The sequence below is a fragment of the Heterocephalus glaber genome, unplaced genomic scaffold (genome assembly GCF_053883595.1).
Source record: "Heterocephalus glaber isolate CG9 unplaced genomic scaffold, H.glaber_assembly_v1.0 deba00001472, whole genome shotgun sequence".
Lineage (NCBI taxonomy): Eukaryota > Metazoa > Chordata > Mammalia > Rodentia > Bathyergidae > Heterocephalus > Heterocephalus glaber.
This window is the reverse complement of record NW_028258315.1, coordinates 41,812,004-41,839,519: the sequence shown is the minus strand read 5'-3', so window position 1 is coordinate 41,839,519 and position 27,516 is coordinate 41,812,004. Positions and strand designations below refer to the sequence as shown.

At 46.1% G+C, this 27,516-nt stretch overlaps 1 protein-coding gene across 5 annotated transcripts in view; it reads left to right on the top strand.

The window, feature by feature from the left end:
* The window catches only part of Gata3 (GATA binding protein 3), a 29,531-nt gene extending 9,144 nt beyond the window's left edge, over positions 1-20,387 (top strand). The window contains exons 1-6 of one of the 5 annotated variants that reach the window (XM_013075813.3): positions 45-274; positions 640-1,222; positions 3,592-4,128; positions 9,406-9,548; positions 14,430-14,555; positions 18,284-20,387. In XM_013075813.3, coding sequence (XP_012931267.1) covers positions 982-1,222; positions 3,592-4,128; positions 9,406-9,548; positions 14,430-14,555; positions 18,284-18,568 — 1,332 coding nt within the window. In that variant the 5' untranslated portion in view covers positions 45-274; positions 640-981 and the 3' untranslated portion in view covers positions 18,569-20,387. Of the gene's footprint in view, positions 1-44; positions 275-311; positions 510-639; positions 1,223-3,591; positions 4,129-9,402; positions 9,549-14,429; positions 14,556-18,283 lie in introns of those variants that run through there. The other 4 variants (XM_004854543.4, XM_004854545.4, XM_087181967.1 and 1 more) reach the window with 4 other exon arrangements.
* Positions 20,388-27,516: the final 7,129 nt, after the last annotated feature.

Genomic DNA, 27,516 nt, shown 5'->3' with positions numbered 1-27,516 from the left:
AGCGCCAGGCTCCTCCCCCTCGGCGCGGATGACACTAGGACCTCCTTAAGTTGCGTCGCGCCACAGCTGTCTGCGAACACTGAGCTGCCTGGCGCCGTCCTGATACTTTCAGAAAGAATGCATTCCCTGTAAAAAAAAAAAATACTGAGAGAGAGAGAGGAGAGAGAGAGAGGAAGAGAGAGAGACGGAGAGAGCGCGAGACAGAGCGAGCTACGCAATCTGACCGGGCAGGTCCCACGCCGCCTCCTCCTCCTCTCTGCTCTTCGCTACCCAGGTTGGTACTGTGACTTTTTTAAAAAGTTTGATTCACTCCCCTCCCCCAACCTGGGAGGACTTTTTAAAAATTAAAACGCAAGTCTGCTTTTTTGGGAGGGGTTCTAGTGGCTGAAGGAAGGTCCCGGGACTGGGGTCCCTGAGGGAGGGACTTGTCCTCCAGTTGTAGCCTTTCGGTCCGCCCCGGGATGTCCTCGGAAGCCCGATGGCCCCCCTGGCGGTGTCCCTGCGCGCCTGTGCGTGTCCTCGGCCCCGTACACAGGGCGGGCGGCCGGGCGGGCGGATCCAGGGGCGGTGGTCACCTCCAAAACTCAGGTGCTCAAGTGCTTACCGGCTCATCCACGTCTCTCCTTCTCTCCCTTGCAGGTGACTCTGGGCGCTGAGGAGCCCGGCGCCGAGAGAGGAACCTCACTCGCAGAATTCCAGCATCCTTACCCCCTTTTTACAATTTAGTCCTAGTTTTTGGATTTTTTTTCCCCTTCCTCTTCTTTTTGTCAAACTATAATTTGAAGATTCCTCCCACTCCCCAAACCTTCTCCTTTGCTCACTTTTCCTTCCCAGTCTTCCTAATTCCCCACTGAAAGCAGACCATTAATCGAATCCCCGGCCCTCCGACGGCCGGAGCCTGCGGACCTCCCAGGCCGACCGCCCTCCCTCTCCGCGCGCGGGTTCCAGGCCCAGCGAGAGGGCGCGAGCGCAGTCGAGGACATGGAGGTGACTGCGGACCAGCCGCGCTGGGTGAGCCACCACCACCCCGCGGTCCTCAACGGGCAGCATCCGGACGCGCACCACCCCGGCCTCGGCCACTCCTACATGGACCCGGCGCAGTATCCCCTGCCCGAGGAGGTGGATGTACTTTTTAACATCGATGGCCAAGGCAACCACGTCCCGTCCTACTACGGCAACTCGGTCCGGGCCACGGTGCAGAGGTACCCTCCGACCCACCACGGTGAGTCAGCTCTCTCGGGCGCTGAGACCCTTGCCCTGCCCGCCCGCGCTCCTCGGTCGAGGAGACTGGGCGGACTCAGGCTGGGGAGACGAGCGAAATCCCCTAAGCGAAGTTACTAGTTCATTTACAGAAAAAAAAATACTGGGGCCCGGAAATGGGCGAGGAAGCCGTCTCGCTCGCTGTGAGAGTGTGTTTTTAGAAAAGAGTCGCAGCGGGCGTTTCTCGTGGCTGAGGTCCCTCTGGCCTGGCGCTCACCTGGCGCGCGCGGAGATGCAGCCCTTCGTCCCGCGCGGTCGCAGGTTAAGGAGCCTTAAGGAGCCGGGAGGTCCCAGGCGCGGGACGCCCGGGTGCTGCCTCCGAGGGCCGAGGCTGCCGGGCCGGGCAGCCGGCACCGGCCAAGACGGCTTCGGGCTCGGCTCTTCCACAGGTTTGGAGCTCCCTGTTTTCTAGCTGTTTCCTTAGGGGAGCTTCTGTCAGTGACCCCGAGTTTGTTTCTCCCGGTACATTTTTCAGAGAGGCCCAAGAGACGTTATTTATTCCCATTTCTCTCCTTGAGTTTACCCCACAGTTAGTGCATTTGATTTTGAGGTTTCTTACCTACTCTTGGCCAGGAACGGAATTCTGGTGCTTGACTCGGTTTAGGGTAAAGACTACTGTCTTGAACTTGAGGAATTTTAGGCTTCCTAGTTTCCCGGCTGCACAGAATTTTTCTGCGTCTTTGCTTTCAGGTTGTCTCATTGCCTGCTACAACGCTGGCCCTATTCTCTCCTCTGGCCTATCACAGTCCCCTTAGTTTCCTACAAAAGTCTTAGAATATATCAGGGTTTCCTTTTAAGAAGGATCGACTCTTGAGTTTTTTCTTCCCCTCTTTCACCTTGAGTTTGGAGAGTTTGGAAATGTAAAGAAAGAAATGCAACTCAGGGTAGTTAGGGGGAAAAAAGCTCTAATACTTTCCAGCTGAAAATTTGTTCCTAAAGAAGAAATAGCAAGAATTCAAAAGGAGAAACTCTGAGGTTTTTCAATCCAGCCAGACACGGGGTAGCCCTGGTCCCTCTGCTCAAAGCTGCTTTGGCGCCTGATGACACAGCCCGTCAGGCAGCAGGAGTCCTCTGCCCCACAGTCGCCAGGTTTTAAACAATCATTTTTGCGGATGGGGCGCTCTTTGCAGATCAGCAGTTAAGTGGAAAGGCAGTAGATGCAGACCTAATATTATTTACTATACTACTTCCTGCATACACTGAATCTTAACCCTTGGTGTTCAAAGAACTCTCCGTCCGCCTCAGCTCCCCTCCCCTTCCTCTTAAGATTTTAGTTTCAGTATTGTTCTTAGTGGTTGAATAGAGTGTTAACTGGTGAGGCAGGTACTGGATTAAAAGATGAATAAGTGTGTGGATTTGCACTTGCAGTTTAAACAGACCCCTCTCAGAGATTATGGACATGTATGTTATGACTGCCTTAAAACTGTGCATTTTAAATGAAGGCTAAATATACTCAGCATGAATCAGCCTCAGTTTCAAATATACTCATAAACAGGAATTTTGTATCTCAGGGGCTCAGGTGGAAATTCACACTTAGCACACTTAGAATTACTGCTTTGAGGGCTTATAGTTATATTTTCTTCTCCTACCGAATTTGGAAGGGTGAGAAAAGCAGGGAAACTCTCATCCCAAGTTTCACCCTTGGAAACTTTCTCTCAATTGCTTGAGCAATGAAAATTTCTTTGCAAAACCCAGTTCAGGCCTTCTGGAAGCAGCCTTGTCAGTTCTGAGCAAGCACTGAAATTTGATTTCTTGGAGCTAACCCTGCAATACTCCCTGTGTTGCTCTAGAGCCTTAGTTCCACCTTGGGAGCTGGGCCTCCTGAAGGTGGAGAGTTATCTCCTGGTACGGAGCCTTGGTGTGGCCAGGCTCCATCTTTCAGGCCTCATCATTCACAGCTGACTCTTATCAGGCTGCATGGGATTAAGTCTGGGATGGGAGACTCTGGGCCATTGAAAGAAACCAATAAATCAAGTCAGGTTCTAGAGAGGGACCTTAGGGAATGTGATTTAGACTGTGTATCTGGAGAGGCCAGATAAGCCAAGAGGCCTTTCTCCACTTCTTTGCAGTGCTTCTCTGGTGTCAGGCATGGGCCCTTAGTTCTGCTGGGTTTGATGGGACCAGGGCATGGGAGAGAGCAGTGGACAGTCTGCGGGGACCCCAAGGTGTGTGGTCAGGTGGCCGACCACAGGGACTGCAAGACAGCAGGCCTGACCCAGGTCCTGGTGGGTGCTGGGTGTGGAAGCTGATCCGCAGGTGTGTCAAGGGCCGCTCTCACCTGCATTTCTCTCTCCTGTCCCTTCCCTTTCTCCCTTGGCCACCGTGGTGCAGGGAGCCAAGTGTGCCGCCCGCCTCTGCTTCATGGATCTCTGCCCTGGCTGGACGGCAGCAAAGCCCTGGGCAGCCACCACACCGCTTCGCCCTGGAACCTCAGCCCCTTCTCCAAGACGTCCATCCACCACGGCTCCCCGGGGCCACTCTCTGTGTATCCACCAGCCTCCTCCTCGTCTCTGGCTGCGGGCCACTCCAGCCCGCACCTCTTCACCTTCCCACCCACCCCGCCGAAGGACGTCTCCCCGGACCCGTCGCTATCCACTCCGGGCTCGGCTGGCTCGGCCAGGCAGGATGAGAAAGAGTGCCTCAAGTACCAGGTGCCGCTGCCCGACAGCATGAAGCTGGAGGCATCACACTCGCGCGGCAGCATGACCACTCTGGGGGGCGCCTCATCATCGGCCCACCATCCCATCACCACCTACCCGCCCTACGTGCCCGAGTACAGCCCCGGACTCTTCCCGCCCAGCAGCCTACTGGGGGGCTCCCCCACGGGCTTCGGATGTAAGTCGAGGCCCAAGGCGCGATCCAGCACAGGTAGGAACCACCTCTGCCACTGGATCTTTCTCTTGCTGTTGCCTCCTTCTCCTAAATTAGGGCAGGGCAAAGGCTACCACCAAAGGGGCCCCTGGGGGAGATGGGGGCAGGTGATTGAGAGATTGTTTTCTTCCCATTCTTCCACCCTGGGAAGAATGAGGTATGTCCTCCATCACTCCTGTCTTAGGAGGTAGAGGGGAAAGGGGACCTGATTTAAAAGCCCCAGTAAGCTGGGAAGGGAACGAGGAACTAGGAAAGAGAGAAACAAAAGCACAGCAATGAGCTCTCCCGCCTGTCGCAGGACTTCTGGATACTGCTGGTAACTTTTAGTCTGTTTCCAAGACCAAATGGAAGGCCGCGGGAATAAATCTTTAGTGTTTAATGCTAAAACGAAACCTCAAACCTAAACAAACACAGGTCCCTCCTGTGACCCCTTTGGCCCCTGTCAGTCTGAGACTGTTCCTCTCCGCCCAGCTCAAAGAGGGTTATTCTGTCTATAGCATAGGACAGTTCTTTAGGGGACAGGTATAAATAAAGTGTGTGTGTAAGTGAAATTTTGAGGAAAAGGCAGGAAGAAGGCAAAAACAGTACCTATTTTTTTTGGTGGAAGACTCTGAGCTGAACTTCTGAGAGCAGGAGGTGGCTGCATGATGGGGAAGCGGAGTTGAATGAAAATCAAAGTCCAGTGGCCCAGTTAGTTACCTGTACCATCTTTTAGAGCGGCAGGGGCAGGAAGCCGTATTAGGGCATATTCCTTTGTTGATCCGAAGTAGAGGATGTAGAAAGGGCAGAAAAAGGTTCTCCAGGTGTGTGTTTCTGTTAACTCTGCTTGTTATCTGTCTAGCGGCATGCTGCATATTTATTCTGTTGATGCAGTCACTTGCATTAAAACAAATATACACACACAGAGATTTTTTTACCCTAAAAAGAGAAGAGCTCATCATCTATTTTGTTTCTAACAGAAACACTTAGTCACAAGAAAGACAGGGATTCTCTGAGATAAGGTTTAAGTATATTTTGGGGTATGATTTTATGAAGATTGTAGTCTTCTCAGGTGTGTTCGTTTCAGGGTGAGCATTTATTCCCTTTTCCACTGCAACTGTCTTGCCTCTGCCCTCTGTCTGCATGGATCCTATAAAAAGCGATGGTGAAAGTCAGTTGTCTTTTTTTTTTTTTTTTTTTTTGGTACCGGGGATCGAACTCAGGTCCTTGCACTTGTGCAGAGTTAGTTGTCTTTTAAGGATGAGACGAGCAATCCTGAAACAGTGCTCCCAGAGCTCCGGGTTGAAAAACTTCAGAGGAGAGGGTTCTGGGAGCCCAGTGACCATGAGATCAGTTTTCAGGGTTTTTTTCCAGGGTGACATTCACTCCGACTGCCTGAGCAGGACTGTCTCTATTTAGTTGATATGTTTTAGCTAATCCAATTATTTTCAGACTGCTGCACGCGACAGTTGCATTGTTTATCCCGAGCCAGGAACTTTAATAGAGTCCGGATGCGGTTAGGCTGACAGAAAAACTCAGACCTGCATGTTCAGTACATGAAAGTAGGCAGAAGGGAGAGGGAGGTAGGCTGGCTGGTGGAGTCAGAGAGAGAGAGAGAGAGAGAGAGAGAGAGAGAGAGAGAGAGAGAGAGAGAGAGCGCGCCCGCGCGCGCACTCAAAGGAAGGAGAACTTTAGAGCACAGTGGCCTTGGTGCCTGGTCAGACTTTAGGGTGGGAGTGGAGGACTGCAGAGAAATGGGGAGAGCTCAGATTCAGAACAGTGGGTCGGAGGGCTTCATGTAAGGAGCAGACCAGGTCATAATGGGATTTTTTTTTTTTTTTTTAAAGTTCTCTTTACTGACAGGGCCGTGAGGTTGGGGGAAGATCCAGGTCTCTGAGGCCCGTGCGGTGGTTTGTGTGGGGGAGGGGACAGAGTGACTTTTCCCAAAGCCTCTGGTTTCCTTGGCCGCCTTTCCGTGTTTGATTTCCACCCCTCTGACTGTGCGCTCTTTCTGTCTGCAGTTTGGCCTCTCTTTTCTTTCCTTAAGACTGGGAGCAGAGGGAAGGGGAACAGAGCTGGGGTTTCCCTAAAGCAGAGCTGGAAATACCTACACCTCTATTTTAGTTTTTTGCAAGAGGGAGAGGAGGCCATTGAACTTTGGGTCTTTACTTCCTCCTCCTTATTCCTTTCTCACAGCCACAAAAAAACCAAGAACTGCACACCTGGCCAGCGAGGGAGCTGGGACTTTTGAAGTGGAGGGGAAGTTTTGGAAAGCCCTTGTGTGCAGAGGGTGCAGTGGTAGGAATTCTTTTGGAAGGGTTTCTCCTGGGTCTGTCTGTCTGTCTTTCCTTTCTCTTTGTAAATGCATCTGCTGGAGGAGACAGAAAAGAGGGTTGTCAGGACTGTTGCTGCCACATTTGGAGAACTGGTAGAAGCTGTGGTCAGGGCACCATGGCTGTCTTACTGCCTGGGCTTTCTGAACTGAGATATGTCTGCAAACATTTGACAAAAGCCTTCACTAAAGGGCCATTTCTGGGCTTCCCAACCACCTTTTGACTGTGGGCATCTCCCTTGGGCTCCTCTGCAATCTCCTGCCCTGGACCCTGTTCTGTACACAGTGCCAGGCTTGTCAGGGTTTCAGTCCCCGAAGCACAAGGGGCATTTGAAAATGGCTGTTGAATGTCAAAAAGCCTCACAGCTCTGTGGTTCTTGTCACCTAAGAGAGAGGTGTCTGCCCAAGCAGCTCACTACATATAGGCAGGGGGCGAAGGAGGGGAAGACAGAAAGCAGTAGAGAGGCAGGGCCTCCATTAGGAAAATTGGCTGTGGGCTGATGTCACAGACTGGAGGCAACAAGGGAAAAAGAGAAAGAAAAAGCCCACACAAGGCAATCGCAAACTTTCGGAGTGAATCAAGACAGAAAATTGCTCTAGTGTGCAGAGCCCTCCGAAGAGCAGCCACAGCCGTTACTCTCTTGCTATCAAGGGCCTCTGAAAAGGAAGCTATCATCCTACCTCCTGCCTGACAAAGGAAAGGAAATCAGACTGGTCAGGTCAGGTGGGGAGATCCCCTCATCTAGGGTGCCTAGGAGCAGGGCGCCATCCATACTGCTCCCCACAGCTGCCACACCAGTCTGGGTGGCTGCTGGTGGCTGTGGAGCCAGCAAGGAGGGGTGGACAGCAGGGCTTCGCTCTGCCCTTCTGCCCGGCCAGTGGCCCAGAAAGGCAGGAACCTAAGTGGCTGTACCTGGACAGGATGGGGCCAGGGCTGCTGCCCCCAGAAAGGGGCTGACCCAGTGCCACTTGGGCAGGGAAACTGGTGCCTGCAGCCTCTCGGCTGCTGCCAACATGCGCTGCAGCCAGCACGCGCCCACTTGCCCTTTCCTCTCTCCTTCATGCCTCCCCCACATCCAGTCTGCCACATCCCCTGGGGCTCTGACCCCAAGTGAAAGGTATAGGATGTGAGGCACTCTGCGGGTTATTTAGAGAACCAAGAAGAGCTGCTGAATATCGGGAAAGTGTTTTTGGCTTCCAAGTACAAAGTTCTTGGACATAGAGCTATCTGTAGACCCCAGGTTAAGAAGCTTTTTGGAATCCAGCAAGCGGAAAAAAATCTCTGCTTAAAAATTGTTTGAAAAAAAAATTCTTTGAAAGACAAAAACTACCATCCTAGCCAGGGGTATTGGTGCAGGCCTATAGGGTATCGGTGCAGGGGTATTGGTGCAGCACTGGGGAGGCTGAGGCAGGATGGTCTGTGAGTTCAAGGCCACCCTGAACTACATAGCAAGACCCTGTCTCAAACAAAATAAAACAAAACAAAACAAAAACAAAAACACCACTACTATCCTGGACTCTAGGGGAGAAAGGGGTCAGACCGTCTTCTGTTTTCCAAGGATTTAATTTTCCTGCCGAACTTTCCCCTGGAGAGGACCAGAGCCCCACGAATGTGAGTTCCCCAATTCCCTCATTCTTGATCTGGGGGTTTCCAAAGGCCGAGTAGGTCTCAGGCCTGCCAAAGCAGACTTTTCTTCCTTTTAGAAGAGTCAAAATTCCCGAGCTCCCTTCTGGGTTCTCTTCTCCCACTTCAGCCTTCCTGGTAGACTAGTATTAATTACTAATCTCTCAGGACAAAGCACCTGTAGGGCTCATCTTTCTCTCCTGCCCACCTCCCTGTCACCCTCCCAGCACCTGGGCCTGCCCCAGTGGACCAGCATGGGCCAAGCCCCTTGCCCCTTCCAGGTCCCTCCTGGGCACTGAGAGAAAAAAGTACCACAGGGAGGCAATTCTCCTAGAGAACATCCTCTTTAGCTCCAGCTCTAGGAGAAATTGCCACTGGAGCAAACCCGGCCTAGCTGGTTTTCTGTGTATTTGGTTTGTGTTGTTGGCATGGCTGATGAGCCCACCAACTGCCCTGCTGTCTTTGGCTGACTTCTCTCTTCTCCTGAGCCTCAAGCCATCTTTATTCTGTCCCTTCTAACTCTTCTTTCCCACCTCTTCTCTACCCTCTAGTCTCTCTTCCACATTCCCCACTCCAGGTCTGCTCTGTATTTCGTTCCAGCAACCCCTGGCTGGTCAGGCTGGGGTCACACTCAACTTTAGTTCCTACAGCAGTGGCTGGAAAGTAGTGGAAAACCTTGGTGTTTTCTAGATAGAAAAGAAAGTGGGGGATGAGTGGACCTTGCTTATTCTTAATCTACTATCTTGCAATCAGGAGCATGGAGCCCCAGCTGTTCATCAGCCAGCCAATTGATCAATCTATGTATGTATTTATTATCTGTTTATCTATCTAGTCATTGGTTAATCTTTCCTTTTCCTCATCCTAATCTTCATTATTTAATCAAGCTATATAGACAGACCCGGTGATGAAATGGGTTACCTTTGTTTTTTGTTTTCCTTTGAGGGAAATGAAAGGAATGTTTGGCTTTTGCCACGATCTAGGGCTCAGAATTTTCTCAGGGAAGTATTTCAAGGTGAAATCTGCTTTCCTCCCTTTTTTCTGCCTGCTTCTCCCCATCAAATGAAGCAGGCCAAGAACAAGGTTCTGCTGCTATTTATTAATCTTTCACTTCCTTGGGCACAGCAGCTTGTGTCCTGGGAATGGTTAAGAGAGGAATGAAGGGCAATAATAACTGTTTGGAGCTTAGCAAAAATGAGGTGGGGACAGAAATGACCTCCAAAAGAAAAGAAAGAAAGAAGAGTTTCCAGCTTAACGTTTTTCCTGCTAATTCCAAATGCTGTCTGCCTTCCTGTGTATTTTCCTTCCATAAGTGACTTATCTGTCTTCTTGTTTCCAGAAGGCAGGGAGTGTGTGAACTGTGGGGCAACCTCAACCCCTTTGTGGCGGCGAGATGGGACTGGTCACTACCTTTGCAATGCCTGCGGGCTCTACCACAAAATGAATGGACAGAACCGGCCCCTCATCAAGCCCAAGCGAAGACTGGTAAGTTCTGCTTGGAAAAACGAGGTGTTTTGTGTTTCCATTTCCTCTGTTTGGGAAGGAGGGCTTTCTCCAGGAAATTGACAGGGCAGCTCCAAATCATGTCGATTTGGTCAGCACAGCTTCTTTGCTTTTTTAAAATGAGCTATACTGCTGGGCGTGGTGGTGCGTGTCTATCATCCCAGGACTTGGGAGGCTGAAGCAGGAGGATCACCACGAGTTCCAGGTCAGCCTGAACAACACAGCACAACCCTGTCTCAAAAAATAATGTAAAAAATTAGTGATATAGGAAAACTATTTTTCCCCTTTATGTTGCTTAAACAGCCTCTCACATTTTCAAGGATTCTGTTCTAGGTTATCACATCTGAAATATACTCCCCAGTAGAACAGTTATGTTTAGCAGAAACAGGGCAACTGATTCAAAATATATTGGTAATCACTGTGTCTCAGACAGAGAAATTTAGTATAAGGATGGAATGTCCCAGGAAGCATTGGGAACATGCTCCGGAAGTAGTTCAAGGTGGGCACTGAGGAAGTAATCGAATTCATTGGTGTGGGTGACTCTTGGGCTAATGCTTTGAGACTGATGGGGACCAATTACTTAAATTTAAGAAGTAGCAGCCACTGAGATTTTTGCACTTTTTCTTTCCTTGGTCTTAGGAATTGAGAACTTCTAGTGGGAAAAGTTTTGTGATTCCTCTTTTGCCTGTTGGTCTCACCTAGGATTTGGTCTCATTTTCTCTTTGAACTATTATTAATAGGGTGGTAGTTTTTTTTTTTCTTTCTTTCTTTCTTTCTTTCTTTCTTTCTTTCTTTCTTTCTTTCTTTCTTTCTTTCTTTCTTTTTTTCTCTTTCTTTTTTAAACTTCTTGATCATTAGGAATACTTGAGAAAACCTGGCACTGTCAAATAGGAGGGATCCATTTGTAAGCTTATCTTCAGAACCTTAGGGCGGATAGAACATTGAGTGTATGCAACAGTGACAAATAAAAGCGGGCTTAGCAGATGACAGCTAACCACAGTCCGGGATCAAAATGCTTTTCGTGGTGCTGAAATTCACCAAGTGTAGAGAGGAGGAGGGGAATTTCCCCTTGTAGATTAATGGATGAATTAACATCAAATTCTAAAGAAAAAAAAGCCTCTGTATTTTTTTAGAGCATTATTTATCCTCTCCATCAGATTGTAGCGCAACTCAACACCTTTCACATCCTCTTTAGAAAAAGGGAAAACTTTCTAGGGATGGAAGTGCCCACATGACTTTAATTTTTGGCAATCCTAGATCTCTTGACTTGATTCTTTCTGATCTTTGCCCCTTCTCCAACTTTCTCAGCCTCCCCCACTTCTCACGCAGTTTGGTTTTTTTCTTTTCCTTTCTCTCACATACAAAGTTAACTTCCTAGGAAAAAGCTGCCGGATATCTGAGCTCTAGAGATAACTCATAAACAACAACTCAGCTTCCCCAACCTAAACATCAAGATGTTTGGACGGATCAGAACAAGAAGTGTTTGAAAAAAAAATGACTGGAGGTGTTAACACAGAATGAATGTGATCACACTACGAAAGAATGTTCTGAATCACTCAAAACCTGGCCTTAGGAAGAAAGAAAGAGAGAAAGAGAGAGAGAGAGAGAGAGAGAGAGAGAGAGAAAGAAAAAGAAAAAGAAAGAAAGAGAAGGAGAGAGGAGAGATTTTCTTGTTAAAATAAATCTTGGTACAATTACAGTGTTTTTTAAGGTAAAAATAAAGAAGAAAAAGAGGGGAAATATCTCATATGTATGATAGGCTGATATATGAGCAAGAGTTCATTTGACATTTTCTTCTGTCTGTGCAGACTGCAGTGGAGGGTTTACTTCCATTTTACATAATTTTGTCTTCACTCACCTTTCCTAGGAAATCTGTAGAACTCTGACTAATAATTGCTTTTAACTCTAGGGCTCACTGGCTGTCACATTTTAAGCTCTTTTCTATCTTAATCATCTGTCCTGAGTGGTTTGATATTTTTAGTTCCATAGAATTAATAAAGTGTAGAGAGACATTAAGAGATTGTTTTGTTTGTTTTATGTTTTTTAGCTCTTAGGTGTATTTGACTTCTGGACACATAGGCTTTCGTTTTCTGGTTTTTTTCTTGGTGCTAGGGATCAAACCCAGGGCCTTGTGCATGCTAAGCATATGTGGTACCATTGAGCTACACTCTGAGGCCTGGGACCTCTAATTTTCCTCTTCCCTATATTTCCTGTGTCTTCAGGTCCATCTTTCCACCTTGGTATTTTTGTTTTATACCTTTGCGGAGTCACTGATGCCCTCCCAGCCCCTAATGTAACTAGCTCTGCTGTGAGATGCATATCTAACACTGATAAACTAATGCAAGGGATAGAAGAGATGATGGAAGGGAAAATCCATAGGTTCCCACCACTCTGGTATTGCCAGGGGTTTCATAAATCTCATATATAGCAAAAGACTGAGCAGCCTGCTTTATCAATATTCTCTGCTTCTGCCTGAGAACCAAGCATTGTGGCCCTGAGAGGCCCTGTGTAAGTTTGCATAAAGTTGGTAGCGCTAAAAACATATTCTGAGCCTGTCTTTATGTTATTTTCTTTTTTAAAAAAACATTTATGCTATTTTCAGTGTACTGCAAAGGATTATATAGTGAACCTCATTGTTTGGAACTGTACTTTTATCAGTTGGCATTATGTATTTGTATTATAAATTTAGAATTGTTGCACTGGGAAATCTGGGTGCCCACTATATCTGTATATTTAAAGAAAAACAGAGCTGCAGGAAGATAATAATAATCACATGTAACATAATTATCAAAAATCAGTAAGCAGGCTGGGGATGTAGCTCAGTGGTTCCAGCGCCTGCCGCGCAAGCGCAAGGTCCCGAGTTCGATCCCTGGTACCAAACAAACAAACAAACAAACAAAAATCAGTAAACATTAATTTATATAGTACTTTCTTCCCAAGAAAATGAAAGTTATTTAAGTATTATCACATTTCACAAAGGCAGGTGGCCATAGGCCTGTGAAATTAGCACCCGCTAGTGAATTATGTTCAAAATGGACAGCAAAAAAGTAGCACCTTCTCCATTATGAAAGATGAAGGCCATTTTTAATTTCCATTTCCTTAGAATACAGAAAAAAAAATTTCTTTAAAAAAAAAAGAAGTCCGAGCTCTGCTACTTAAGGCCTAAAGGGACATATCTGTGGAGCTAGAGAGTGGCTGTGGCAGTCTGGTTAATTCAAAATTGCCACTGGTTTTTCCGTATCTGGTAGCTTCGTGTGCTTGGCCCAACTTTTTGTTTAATGAAATATTGATAGGAAAGAGCACCAGGAGCCCTGTAGTTTTTGTCCCATATTCTTATATCAAGGTTTCCATTTTTCCTTCCCTTTCCCTTCTTCTTCCTTCCTTGCCTCCTTCCCTCAGACTAAACCCAGGCTCTTGTGCACACTAAGCACTGAGCTAACACTTAGCTGCGCTGCCTGCCCGCACACCAGAACTTTCTTGACCACAGATGAAGACTAAGCCTTTTCTTTGGTAATAATTTTGCATCCAGGAGCAGAAGTAATTTGGCAGTTGAAGGTTTCATTTTATGATAGGAGGTGAGGAAGGGGAGGATGGAGTATGTTAGAGGTAGTTCAACTCCATTTTATTTTCAATAGTATTGAGTTTCATTTTTATTTAAAGTATGGATATCAAATATAGTCACCTGATAAATGCATCAAAAAAAGAAGGAAAAAATTCCTCATTTTAAAGATAATGAAGGCAGTGAGTTGCACAACTAAAGAATTAAAGTATAAGTCCAGGCCGACTTTTTTATTTTAGGGATATACTGGAGATTAAACTCAGGGTCTTTGTACTACATTCCTGTCCTTTTAAAGAATTTTTATTTTGAGACAAGATCTCACTAAATTGTTCAGGCTGAGTTTGAACTTTTGAATCTCCTGCCTCAGCCTCCCAGAGTGATGGGATTATGGGCATTCACCATCAAGGCTTCGGGTCTTCTCCTTGGTGAACAGCAAATAGGAAATTCCTCATTTCATGAAGGAGACATGAGATAAGAGCAAGAGGGGGGTCCAGAATTCTGGCTGAAGAGCAAAATTGTTTATTCTTTTCAGTTCATCTCATTAAATGACGGCCACTTAAGGGGGGAGGCCGAGTGGCTGTCCAGGAGTAGTAGGTGCCCAAGCCCTAAAGCGTGGGCTGTGTGAATTTAGGCCAGCTGCAAAGTGGACGAGGGCTTGTTGACTTAGGACGTCTTAGCTTGGTGCTTCCTAAGTTGCTTCAGCAGTTAGTGAGCGCCACACACGCACAGGAACATCTCGGAAAATGACAGCTACAGCACTGTGCTGTTAGCACTCAGTTTGTTCTCTCTCTTCATACATACTCCAGCCTTTCTCCACTTGGGATCTAGCAAGTGTTTGCTTTCCCTGTTTGGATTTCCTCTGCCTTTGCTTTTCATGCAACTCAATGGCCAGGACCCTAATGAAGGATTGACATTCTCAGAAGTTATGCTTGAAAAAGACCTCTTGTAGGCTTGGGTTTAGATAATAAAATGACTAAAAGTCAGGTACTAAAGTTAGTCTGGTGAATTCAAAGTTGCTACCCATAAAAATGAATCTTCTAGTGTGCTTTGCAGGGTGGAGGGAAGGAGTGACGGAGGTGACAGGTTAAATTGCTGTAGCCTCATCTGCTCCTATCCAGTGGATCGGCTACATTTTTCTTCTTGAGGCAGATTTGGGGATCTTTATTACTTTCATGTGGGCCACTTGCTAGTTTTGATTTCAATGATAATGTGTGTCTTTTTTTTCAAGCTCGTCTGTCTGCGTAGTTCTGACAACACATTTAACGTTTGTTTTGATTTTTTCCCCTCCCTCCTCCCCACCTCAGTCGGCAGCAAGGAGGGCCGGCACGTCCTGCGCGAACTGTCAGACCACCACTACCACCCTCTGGAGGAGGAACGCCAATGGGGACCCTGTCTGCAATGCCTGCGGGCTCTACTACAAGCTCCACAATGTAAGTGGGCCGGGGACCAGCAGAAGGGGTTCCCTTTCCAGCAAAGCCCAGTAAACCAAGTCACAGGGCCTGTGCAGAGTCCCTGGTCGATGTGAATCGCCCTCTTTTGGGCTGAGCCATGGGCCCCTGATACCTAATGCAGGAAGGATTAGTTCAGAAAACTACTTTGTCTCTGTCAGCCTGGCCAAGACCATAAGGGCTCAAAGACAGCAGCACAACCCACTTAGTATGTATTGAATGCGCTATCCTCGATGTGGCAATCTGATATGCTATGTGGATCTGTCTGCTTTTTTAAGGGGTGAAAAAAATCTTTCCCTTAGAAAACACAAAAAGTCACTGGTTCTATTTTGGTGTTTTGCATTTTAAACTTTTTGGAAAGAGAGTGAGAAAAAAAGAGAGAAGCGGGACTCGCTTGAGGAAGAGAGTGAAAGAGAAAGGTAAATGGAATTGTAATGCGTGGCATGGTGATTCCTGAACGTAGACGACCTGTTCACTTACTGCGGGGTAAAAAGTCTTGACTGAACCTGTGCTGTGAAGTTCCGGGGGATTCTCTGTATGGCAGAGATTTTATCTGCCCTCTTTCCTGACCACCTTTCCCAAGCTGAGAACTCCTGAGGGCTGCCCGGGTGAGGCTGACACACTGCACCAAGAAACTCCTGGTTTCTCCTTCCCTGTGACATTAGCAGAATGACAGTCACCACCCACCCAGGTGTACTGGTGTCATTTCTAATCTTTTAATTTGGAGTCTGTCAATTTTGTTATATCCTTACTTTAAAATTTTTTTCAGACTTTTCTTTGTCTTGGAAGCAATTCTGGCTTATAGACCACGACCTGAATAAGGCCTCAAGTTTACCTTGATCCCAAAGAAGAAATTGTCCTCTTTCTTTCTGTCTCTCTTTCTCCTCCTCCTTCAGCTTTTTCTGATTCTCCTAAAATCTCCTTGCTAACCTGACTCTGGGACTGAGGAGAAGAGGCAGAAATTTTTGCTTGTGGCCCTCATGGCAGTACATTCATCTTACCTAGGAACTGGGGTGGAAGCTTTTCTGTTTAGATTTTTTGAGTCACAGAGAATTTCTCAGGGTAACCACCAGCACCCCACACCTTTTTCACTTACTGGGAACAAGTCATTGAGATTCCCAGGGAACTTAGAAACTTCTCTCCTTGCCTTCAGTGTCCTGCACTCCTGACATGTCCCTGTGGGCATCTGTTGTGCTCCCTCAGGTCCTGGGGCTGTGGCACGTGCATATTTATCAGCAATTAAGTCCTCATCCTAATTTCACCTTGGAGGATTTATTTGCTCACTGTAGTGTAGACAGAAGGATTCATGATTAAAAACTCTGGCAGGCTTGGGGTATTAGTGTTTATTAGTGCCCCAGTCACCAGCACAGCCCCTGAAATTAGTTTTTGAGTTTAATTTATGATTTTCTAAGAACTTTTATGTTATTCGATCATATTTGAGCCTCAAATAGCCCCATTATGTAGACAGAGCAGAAATTCCTTTTACTTCAGTTTGACTTGAAGAATTGATGACTCAGAAAAGCAAGTTGCTTATGCAAGGCAACGTGGGTGACAGAGGAGAAGAGTCAGGACGGTTTTCAGAGCATCAGTCTCCTTCCCCGGGGGCCACCGGCATCAGAACTGAGAGGAGAAGGCTTGAAAGTATACTGTCTTACCTTGGAGTACAACAGAATCATAATGAATCAGGCACATGTATATATTTCTTTCTGTTTCCATGAAAGCATAGGAATTATGGGAAATTAGCTCTACATTTTTTGAATAGTCAGGATATGATTTCACTTGTATCCAATCCAATATCTATAAGTGTCTGAGGAATGCTCATGCTTACCTTATTCTTCCTTAGCTCTGTCTTCAGGGCTGGGATCCAGTGACTGGGAGAATATCCTCTCATATATTTTTGCTGTCTGCTCTGGCTTAGTAGTGATTTGTCAGAGGAAGTGATTTGTGTGTATGTAACAATAAGAGATAATAATCTATTAACATTTTCAGGGTTTCACGCTCTATTCTGCCCATGCAAATCTCTACACAGGCATGCCATAAGCTGCTTTCTTATCTGAGCGTCCAGATAATTGCCTATCTCAGCATCAGTGTATCTAGGTGGTGTTGTGCCTAGTTATCTGGAGCTGTGTGGCTATCTGTGTAACTAGATATTATATTTAGATATCTGGCAGTGTATGTCTAGCTATCAGCATACAGACCAGTGTATCTAGACATTATCTTGGTGAAGATTTGATGTGGGAGTAGATTCCTGTCATCCCTGTAGACTGCATCTTTATCTTGATGATGACTTGAAGAAGGAACCCTGAGCCTTTCTCCTGGCAGTGACCTTTCTTGGCTCTTCTGCTGACACTCATGTTGCTTTTCTGGCACAAGGATGGGGTAGTAAGGTCTCAGGTCTAGTGTAGGGCTCTGTCCCCCTCTCAGGCATTTCCTCTCCCAGGTTCTGGTGTTTGCTGTGTCTGGGAATTTGGTCCTTCACGGACATTTGGATTCTTTTTTCCTTCACCCTGTTTCCCCCTGGGAAGTGTAGAATGACTGGGGCCATGACAGTCACTTGTTGAGTCTCTGCTGCAATCCCTTGGGAACATGGCCAGATGTGCATTTGGCTCTTGGCGGCAGATGGGTGCTCTTGAGGTTGACTTGAGCCTGGTGCTGTGTCAGAAGAAGCCTCTGCTTGCTTTGTAAAGTCCAAGGTCTTGCTTCTTAGCCCCCGAAGCAGATGTATTTACAAAGGATAAAAGAGGTTTATCAGAAAGCCAGAGACAGCAAACTGTTGCAAAGCGAAGCCTGTCATCCTTAGTGTGGAGTCCTACCACTGTCTCTTCACTTGGCTCATCCTTGGCCTGTAATCTTTAGGATAAATGCACTTTTATACTAACAATAAAAAGTGCCCCAGACCCTGTGGGTAGTAACTACTTGTTGATTGGTTGTTCAGCTCTTGGTCTAGTTAGAACTAGGGAGAAGTAGCAACTTCCAACCATTGAAGTTTCTGTCTGGTGATAGTCAAAGGATTATCTTTCAGGAAAGCAATGTTGTATTAATACAGGTCCCAGAACATACACATTCTAGGGAAATTTTTAGGGCACTTGCCACTGCAAAAAGGTGAGGTGGAAGAAAAACAACCAAAAACTTCTTTGCAGAGAAGTGCACCCCAGTTTCTTCAAGGCAGTTAGACCTCAACACCTGAAGACTGATTACCTAGCGAGTGCTTTTCAAATCTTAGAATTTTCAGACAAGTATACAAAAGGTATTTCCCTCTGGAAGTTTCCACAACAGTCTATAGTCTGATGAAATATTCTAGGGAAATGGTAATGAAGTAAGGCAAGTTATTCTATTTTAGTTACTTGAGAAATATAGTCATGCTAAGTGGGTCTCTGGAGATGCAAATTTCCTGGAGGAAAACTGTCCCCCAAATTATTGATGAACTTAGTTGGTAAGCTGTCCTTGGAGCTTAGGGTCTCTGGTCTCTGTAGGCGATAGAAGTTGACAGTCAGAACCCCCTCCCCCAGAGACCTAGCACAGCTACTCTGGTCCTGGAAAGGAGAAAGAAACAGGCTGGGGAGAGGGGAGAAGGAAGTGGCCACTGAAACTGAAATAGATCCCTGGCCTGAATCAGCTGGCAGAGCCTGAGTTGCTGTGAAAACCTGTGCCATTTCAAAGGCAGCAGAAAAGTAAAAAAAAAAAAAAAAAAAAAATTGATCTTTGTTTAGATTAACAGACCCCTGACTATGAAGAAGGAAGGCATCCAGACCAGAAACCGGAAGATGTCTAGCAAATCCAAAAAGTGCAAAAAGGTGCATGACACGCTGGAGGACTTCCCTAAGAGCAGCTCCTTCAACCCAGCCGCCCTCTCCAGACACATGTCCTCCCTGAGCCACATCTCCCCCTTCAGCCACTCCAGCCACATGCTGACCACACCCACGCCCATGCACCCGCCCTCCGGCCTCTCCTTCGGACCTCACCATCCTTCCAGCATGGTCACCGCCATGGGCTAGAGCCCTGCTCGATGTGCACAGGTCTCCGAGCGAGTGAGCGAGTGAGCGAGAGTCCCTCCAACACCTTCTACTTGCGTTTTTGCAGGAGCAGTATCATGAAGCCTAAAAGCGATGGATGTATGTTTTTGAAGGCAGAAAGCAAAATGATGTTTGGCACTTTTGCAAAGAAGCTCACTGTGGTGTCTGTGTTCCAACCACTGAATCTGGATCCCATTTGTGAATAAGCCATTCAGACTCACATTCCCTATTTAACAGGGTCTCTAGTGCTGTGAAAAAAAATTGCTGAACATTGCTTATAACTTATATTGTAAGAAATACTGTACATTTGAGGAAGACTTTATTGCACCTGGGTAGCTGTAAGAAAGGCATGAAGGACGCCAAGAATTTTAAGGAATATGGGGGAAATAAAATATGGAAGTTCAGAAGAAACTAGGTCTGATATCCAAATGGACAAAATGCCAGTTTTGTTTCCTTTCACTGGCCACAGTTGTTCGATGCATTAAAAGAAAAATATAGAGAGAGAGAAAAAAAGAAAAAAAAAAAGAAAAAAGAAAAAAGAAAAAAATTGTAGGCAAATCATTCATTCAAAGCTGTGGGCCTCTGCAAAGGAAATATCAGTTCTGGGCAATCCGTGTTAAAGCTTACAAATTGCCACCGAGGGTTTTGAAGTGTCACTTCTAGGCCTACATGCTTTGTGAACAAGTCTCTGTAATTGTTGTTTGTATGTATAATTCAAAGCACCAAAATAAGAAAAGATGTAGATTTATTTCATCATATTATACAGACTGAATTGTTGTACAAATTTATTTACTGCTAGTGTTAAGAACTGCTTTTTTTGATTTTAATGTTTTCCTTCTCTCAATTTTTGGTTGAATAAACTAGATTACATTCAGTTGACCCAAGGTGGTTGTGCTCTGGAGGGTTTATTTTTCCCTTTTGCTTTTGGGTGATATTTATTAAATAGCTTCTAAGGGTCAGCAATATCTGACCTCTCACTCATTCCCCCTGCAGCCTGAGCTATCAGGGTAGCAGTGTATGAGCTACCAATGTGCACGTCTGTGACCCCAGCCTATCGGCCTCGCTCCAGAGCAGCCTGGCTGACTGTTAGCCCCTGTTGTGTTCTGTGTTAGTGATCACTGCCTTTACAGTCTGTTGGAATAATACTGTAAAAATAGTAATAAAGTTAAACTATTTTAAAACAACAGAATAACATCATATCAGAATGATGACTGCGCTCTTATAGAATCTGGTAGCTCTAGCTGATTTAAGAGAAAGGAGCTTTCCTAAAAAAACAACACAACCAAACAGACATGCCAAGTTATTCACTAGGAGACAATGCTTACCCCAGATAGGCAACATCTATTCCTTTGGGAAGAGAAGCCAGGAGTAGCCCAGAGGAATTTATCCTAGGGCTGGAACAACTTCTGGGGTCCCCTAGTGAGCTGCAGTTTCTCTGCTGGCTCCCTCACTCTTCTCCAAGAAGTGGGAAGATTTCCTGGCTGAGATTCACAGGCAAAAACTGCAGCCGGTGGACTGCTCTTGGGGCTGTAAACGAGCTGGGCTGCTCTTGATTTCTGTTTTGCTTTTCCACTGTTGAATTGAATAACACCACAGTGAAAGGTTTATTGGAATGTTTGCGAAACATGAAATAACCATTTTGTAACTTATGCTGTATAGTTTCCTTTTACTCTGTTGACAGAATGTGTAACTATGGCACACATTTAAAAATCTGTTATTCGCCTCTCTGCTTTCTTAGCAAATATTTTAAACCTAAAGCTAAATGTTGAAATAAAGGAGTAGAGAATTACTGAGATGCAAATGGCGATCTCACCGACTCCTAATTCGTGACCTATAATTCAAATGTTTCCAATTACTTTTGAAGCACCAAAGGAAATAATCACCTATTGCCATATTAAACCTGGGAGATTTTATTGTATAGTTCCATGTCTCAGGATTCCCCACCTCTTTTCTTCATGAACAGATTTGAGTTAATGCCCTTTCACCTTAAGAACAAGGAGTTCAAATTCTTGACATTCTTGGAATGGGAAGGGAGGGGGCACACAGAAAAGTCCCGAAGTCAGTACCTCTCCTCAGTTTCGTTTTAGGTGCCATAGCCATAATGGCACGCTTCGCCCTATTCACTCTTCAGAGAGATGTCGGCACGTTCTTCCTTACTGTGCACGCTGATTTAACCTTTCTGCAATGTTTCTAGAAGATGATGCAAAAGCTTTAAAATATATGTATGGGTCTAAATTGAGAATATTGATGTCATTTCTTTAGAATGTTATATTTTCATGGCTTCAATAGTTTTGGTCCTTAAAGTTTTTTACAAAATAAAACACAATGGAAAAGCAATATTAGCAAGGAGGTAAGCTAGAAAAGTAGGACAAGATAGTAGATCTAAAGTAGTGTTAACATATTTTTGAGCAAATTGTTCCCCTAATTAATACTCTATATGTTTTATTTCACTTTTGAAATAGTTGCATTAGCTTATCCACAGAATATTTGAGAAAAATGTGGGATGTTTGTGGGAAATGTATTGTAGTATGGGTTAGTTCTGTAAAATATTTTAAAAGCTAACATAATAGAAAAGCTAGTTTTTCTGTTTATGAACTCCTAGTATAGCTAAAGGTAGATGTTCCTGAAGTAAAAGATTTGGATTTAAGTACTTCTTTCATTTATTCAACAAACACCTTTTGATTGTCTAGGCTGAAGTTCTCTTAAGATCACTTTTTAAAAAATCTTTGTTGAAAAGGAGATCAGGCAGTAGCAAAACAAAGACTTCGGTGATGTAGTTCTTACTCTGTGACATTTATGTTGTTATTCCCCTTTTAAATGAACTATAGGTACCGTGCTGATGTTCCCCGACAGGGCCTCTGGGTTTGTCCCTAAGCAGAGAAGTTGTGACAGAGCCGGGAGACCCAGAGTCTGCTTTCTGAGATCACTATCTGTTTTCTAAGGTTTAAGAATAATTTTTACAGCAGATCGTCATCATTAGATTTCATTGTAGTACTTCATAAGCCTAAAACTATGAAAGGGAATGAATTCTTTCCAAACATTGTATACCTGGCTTGAGTTTAGTAAACACCTGCTCCCAAATTTCAAACTCACTAACTCAGATGCAATCCATTGCCCACCCTCGATGTTTCTCCTCACAATGGTAAACTGTCCTATTTACATTTCAAAGATTTAGCATTATTACTCCATTTTCTCTTTTGTTCTATTCCCTTGTCCCATATCCTTAGCCCCAAATCCACCTCATATCCTAGAGCCATTTCTGTGATCCTTCCAGGACAAAAGCTACTGCTGAACCTCTAAGTTTCCAAGCTAAGAAGAGATTAAAAGGCCCAAGGAAAACACTGGAATGATGACCTATTCTTTCATTCAAGGGACAAAAGTTTTAGTCATTTTTTTTCTAAATCAGCTGAGCTATACCCTGGCCCTTCTCCTGCACTCAGTGAACGGAACTGTAAAACATTTTCCTTTTTGTTAATACCGTTTAGCTCAAACAGTGTGAATGCATCCTTAGATTTGACTTTGTCCCAGGATCCTGGATACCCTTTGTAAAGAGCCCAGGAAGGGGAAAACCTTGGAATTCGGGGGAACTCATTGATCACTGGAATGTGTTGTGACGACTAAGCCCTGAGCCACAAGCCTGGGAAGTTGGGCTTGATTCTCAGCTCTGCCACTAAGTCGTAGAGAGATCTGCGGCCACTGTTTGATTTTTCTGGGAGTGGGTACCTTATCTATATAATTAGACAAGATGAACTTTAAGACCTATTTGAGAGGGAAAAAATACCACAATGCAATTGGATTCTTTCTGTCTCCTTTCTTTCTTTCTTTCTTTCTTTCTTTCTTTCTTTCTTTCTTTCTTTCTTTCTTTCTTTCTTTCTTTCTTTCTTTTCTTTCTTTCAGAATATTCTTTATTAAGATAGTTCAGAATTTGAAAAGTGGTTTTTGAAAGGTCTGTAGTTATGGTCCATAAGCTTCCAGCTGGGTCAGGGTATGCCTACTTGTGTCTGTCCTTAGTGCTACCTTGTGAAATACAAATTAACTTGTATTTTCTGATTGTCAACCCGGGACTGGAGTCAGCGTCTCCGTCTTTGGATTCTCTGCGGTTCTGAAATGTGTCCAGGCTCTTCTCGAGCTGAATACACAGGACTTGCTTGTCCTGCTGATTTTGGCAGCCTGGTCCTCAGTTCTCTCATCCATTGTGTAAAGAAATTCTGCCTGAATTGCTTACAGGCTATTCTCGGGATATAGCCAGAGTCCAACCTTTCTTCTTCCGTGTCCTCTTTCTCTTTCCCTTTGCAGACGGGGATGAAAGGAGGAAGCAGATCAATGCTCCAAAGCAGCCATTCCTTTCAGGGTGCTCTATTAGATTCGGATATCCCTAGGTCCCACGAGGCCCTTTGCAGGGGACCCTGGTCCATTAGCTACATTGTCTGCGGTGCATTTTCGCAATCCTCTGTCATGTCTGGGTGCACAGTTTGGCAGGCTGCGCCCTGGCGTAGGGATTTGGACCGGGGCGGGGCGGGGCACTCGTCCACCCTGCCCCCACCGATCTCAGGGCAAGCAGAGGTCCTGCACTCCGAAGCCAGCATCTTCCTGCCCTTGGGGAGGGGCCGGTCCCCAGCCAGAGCCCACAGAGTGCTGTGTAAACACCTGGAGGGAGGTTGTGTTTCTCAGGAAGCAGCTCCAGCCTAGAATGGCATAGTTTAGGGGTGCAGACTGGAGACATCAGGCCCAGGCTCCCGGAACTGGGTCCGAATTCAGTGATTTGGTTTGAAGGGGACCTCACCACAGAGCCTACAAGGTAGTCTATGAAGAAACCAGTCTATCTGGGTTATTCTCGGGTGGGGAGTGGGAGTGTGAAGGAAGCCCTGTGGGCATAAGAAACTTCCAGAAAAATGAAAGTTTTGTTTTCTTTCTTTTTTTCCCTCTGATGATGAAATTAATTAATACTGCCGGGCCTGGTGGTGGACTCCTGCAATCTCATCACTCTGGGAGGCTGAGGCAGGAGGACCGAAAGTTTGTATCCAGTCTGGGCAACTTGGTGACTTAGTGAAACCCTGTCTCAAAATAAAAAATAAAAAAGGGCTGGGGATGTAGCTCAGTGTGAAGGCTCTGGGTTCAATTCCCAGAACCCCCCCCCCCAACAAAAAGAGAGAGAGAGAAGAAATTAGCTAATACTTACTGACCAAATTGTACATTTCCAAAAGTGTTTTTTTTTACATTTTTTTTAAAGGACACGGAAGAAATAGATTTTCTTCATTCCTGTTGAATTGGCCATGAGTAATCAGTCAAACAAGAATGTCTGTACCAATCTGATGGGGCCTCGGGTGGGGTTGGGGGTGGCTTGAGCATAGCTTTGCTTTTCCAAGGGTCATTAAAAGTCCATTTCATGAACTGGAAGCGGTAGTTAAATAAAAGTCACCTTATAAAAGGCAGCCCCTCACCCGCCCCTGTTGTTAGGGGAGGCTCTGCCCCTCCTTGTCGGGACCACCCTTTCCCAGGCAGCCTGTGGGCCAACAGCAAGTGGCTCACAGCACTTCAAAGGCATCCCAGCTGGGGCTGCAGCTGCTGGCCCTGGCAGCAAGACCGCCTGGCCTCCCTCCCGTGACAGCCTGACAAACTGAGGCCGGGATAGGTGGCTCCTCCACTGTGGCTCATGGGGCACCTAAGCTGACTGTTTTTTATAATCTTTCATGCTGAGACGCCACTGGCTTGCTTGCTCGGCTACCTTGCTGTCCACTTAGACCATCTCTGACCCCAGGGCCTTTACAGAGAATTCTAGTTTCCCCAGCAGGCGACTGACTGGATTCACTCTCCCAGAGGCCTGGGGGACCCTGCCAACTACCTGGAAGCGTGGGACCTTCAAGAAAGACAGGGCACCTACTGTTTGTTTGGTCCAACCCTTGGGACTTGCTTGGACCTGACAGTGAGAGGACTGCAATGGAAACCCCAGCCGAAAAGACACAGGCCGGCATGCACAGCCTGCAGCACACCAGGCACCAGGAAGTAAAAGCCATGAATCTTTGGAGCCCGGCCAGCTGGGGTGCGGGACACAGTGCTCAGCTCTTCACTCAGCCTTTCTCTCTCCACTCTTGGAAAAGCTCTGTAACGTGGGAAGATTATCAGCTCTATCTGATGGATTAAAGAAGTGTGAGGCCAGGAGTGATGATGCACACACCTGTAACCCCAGCACTCTGGGAGGCTGAGGCAGAAGGAGTCCAAGTTCCAGCCCAGCCTTGGGCAACTCAGTGACTTAGTGAGACCCTGTTTCAAAAAAAGGCTGGGGACATAGCTCAGTGTGAGAGTCCTCTCACCCCCACCCCAACCAATTGTGAGGTAGAAAAGGCAGGTAACTTGCCCAAAGTCACATCTGCTAAGTGCAGAAGTGGAAACTTGGACCCCGTGAGCCCAGACCTGCCCGGAGTGCTCAGTCAAGGCATGAGTAGAGGGACCCTTGCTGAAGGCTGTGACTAGCAGCACAGTGCACCTGGCCTGTATGATGAACACACACATTTTGTTAAATATGCAAATGCTAATGTTTTTCTGCTCTGAACATAAGTAGATCGCTTTCTCTAAGGAGAAATCAAAATTATCTGCTAGATATAGTAGCTACCAATCTAACTCTTTTTTTTTTTTTTTTTTTTTTGGTACCGGGGATCAAACTTGGGTCCTTGCGCTTGCGCAGCAGGTGGCGAAACCACTGAGCCAAATCCCAGGCCACCCATTTTTTTTTTTTTTAAGTATTAGGGAACCCATTGCCTTCACACAGAACTACATCCTCAGGACCCCTCCGCCCCTTGTAATTTTTAGAGATGAGGTCTTTCTAAGTCATTAAATTGCCCAAAGTTGCCCAGACTGGGCTCACACTTGCCATCCTCCTGCCTCAGCCTCTTAGAGTGCTGGGATCACAGGTGTGCACCACTGTGACCAGCCCACCCTGGCTCAGTCTGGTTAGGCAGTAGGTGGTGAGGGGTGTGTGATGCAGACAGAGGCCAGGTAAAAGATCCCCTGGAACCCTGAGATCTTTTTCTCCTAGGCAGCTCTTTCCAATAATCACGGTCCGTGCCTCTGTGGTCCCCACAGTGGTGTCATTTTCCTGTCATCGCCCATGTGGGGGACTGCAAGGACACAGCTAGCTCTCTACACCTCGGTCTCTGCTCACCTCTCTGGGAGAACCTGAGCTTTCCTGTCTTTGTCTGGGACTCTGCCTGCACTCCTTGGCTTGGACCACCGTCCCTGGCCATCCCACCCTCTGTTCCACATCACAGTCCCGACTCAAGTTTTGTCAAAGCCTTGGGTCTGCCCTGTGCCCTGGGGAGAGAGGTGGTTGGAGGAGTTCCGGGGAGAGGGGATTGGCTCCCTCCCTCTGCGGCAAATTCGAAATGTTAGGCAGGGAGCTTTTCTGCTTTGCAGAGTTAACAAGGCCCAGCTGGAGGCGGCCCCACCCTCTCACCTTTATTCTGCTCAGTGTGAATCAGCTGAAATAGGCCTCACTGAGTGTACTCTACGGATTCCACGGTATTGGTTAAAGAAATAAACAAATAAAGAAATTCCTTTACCCAAGTCGAGGCAGTTTTATACATGGCTTCCAGTCACACAGGTGACCCTGGTTCCTTGGTCCCCAAAGTGAGGTAGAAGTGTAAGCTTTTTCATTTCATTTTGTTTTTTATTTTTTGCTGCTGGGAATTGAACCCATGGCCTTTGCACAGAGCTACTTCCTCAGATTTTTTTTTTTTTTTTTTTAATTTTGAGGCAAGGACTTGCTAAGTCACTAAGTTGCCCAGGCTGGACTGGAACTTTCAGCCTTCTTGCCTCAGCCTCCCAGAGTGCTGGGATTGTAGACATGTGCTACCCCACCCAACTCTTTTTCTTTTTGGTACTGGAGATTGAACGCAGGACCTTGCGCTTGCGAGGCAGGTGGTTGCACCACTGAACTAAATCCCCAGCCCTCTTTCATTTTTTGACAAATGTCTCCAGATATGTTGACTATATAGCTTCAAGCAAAATCTCTCAATAGCTCAGGAAGAAAGCCTACTTTCTATACCTTCCTGCTGCTAGGAACCGTTTTATAATGGTGGCATGTAACAAAATAATAGAGATTCCTGTTATTCTGCCTCTCTGTGTGTGTGTGTGTGTGGTACTGAGGTATTTGATTTTTTTCTTTTTTGGTACTGGGGATCGAACTTGGGTCCTTGCGCTTGTGCAGCAGGACCATTGAGCTAAATCCCGTGCATACTGAGGTATTTGAGTAGGGCCTGATACATACCAGGCAAGTGCTCTATTATTCAGCTATATCCTCAGCCCATTTTATTTTGAGACAAGGTCTCTACATTGCCCAGACTAGGTTTGAATTTGTGATCCTCCTGCCTCAGCCTCCTAAGTAGCTGAGATTACAGGTGTGCACCACTGTTCCTGGCTACCTTTTTAAAACTGTGTAAGTGAAGTCATTTTCTTTTGGTACTGGGGATCAAACTCGGGTCCTTGTGCTTTCAAGGCATGCGGCAGAACCACTTATCCAAATCCCGAGCCCCAAGTGAAGACATTTTCATAATGAGATTTCACCTAAACCAAAGGTGTCTTCCTTCCTTCCTTCCTTTCTTCCTTTCTTTCTTTCTTTCTGTTTCTTCTCTTTCTTTCTCTCTTGAATGGAATTTCAGAGGGTATCATAGGTGAGTAGCAGGATGTGTTTGGGTAGCAGATGGTCTTCTCTCAGCTCCTGATAAATTGCACCAAGTAAGTGAGCATTTAATCCAACTATGTGTGGAGTCAGCCCTTCCCTTAAGAGGTTTACCATTGCTATGGGGTGACAAGATGTGCCTGAGAACAATTAAATTGAGATGAGGCTCTGGCTCACTGGTTGAGCAAGTTGCTCACTTCTGTGCTCATAACAGAGGACAGGAGGTCCAGGCCTCTCTAATTGGATCAGGGGCCCT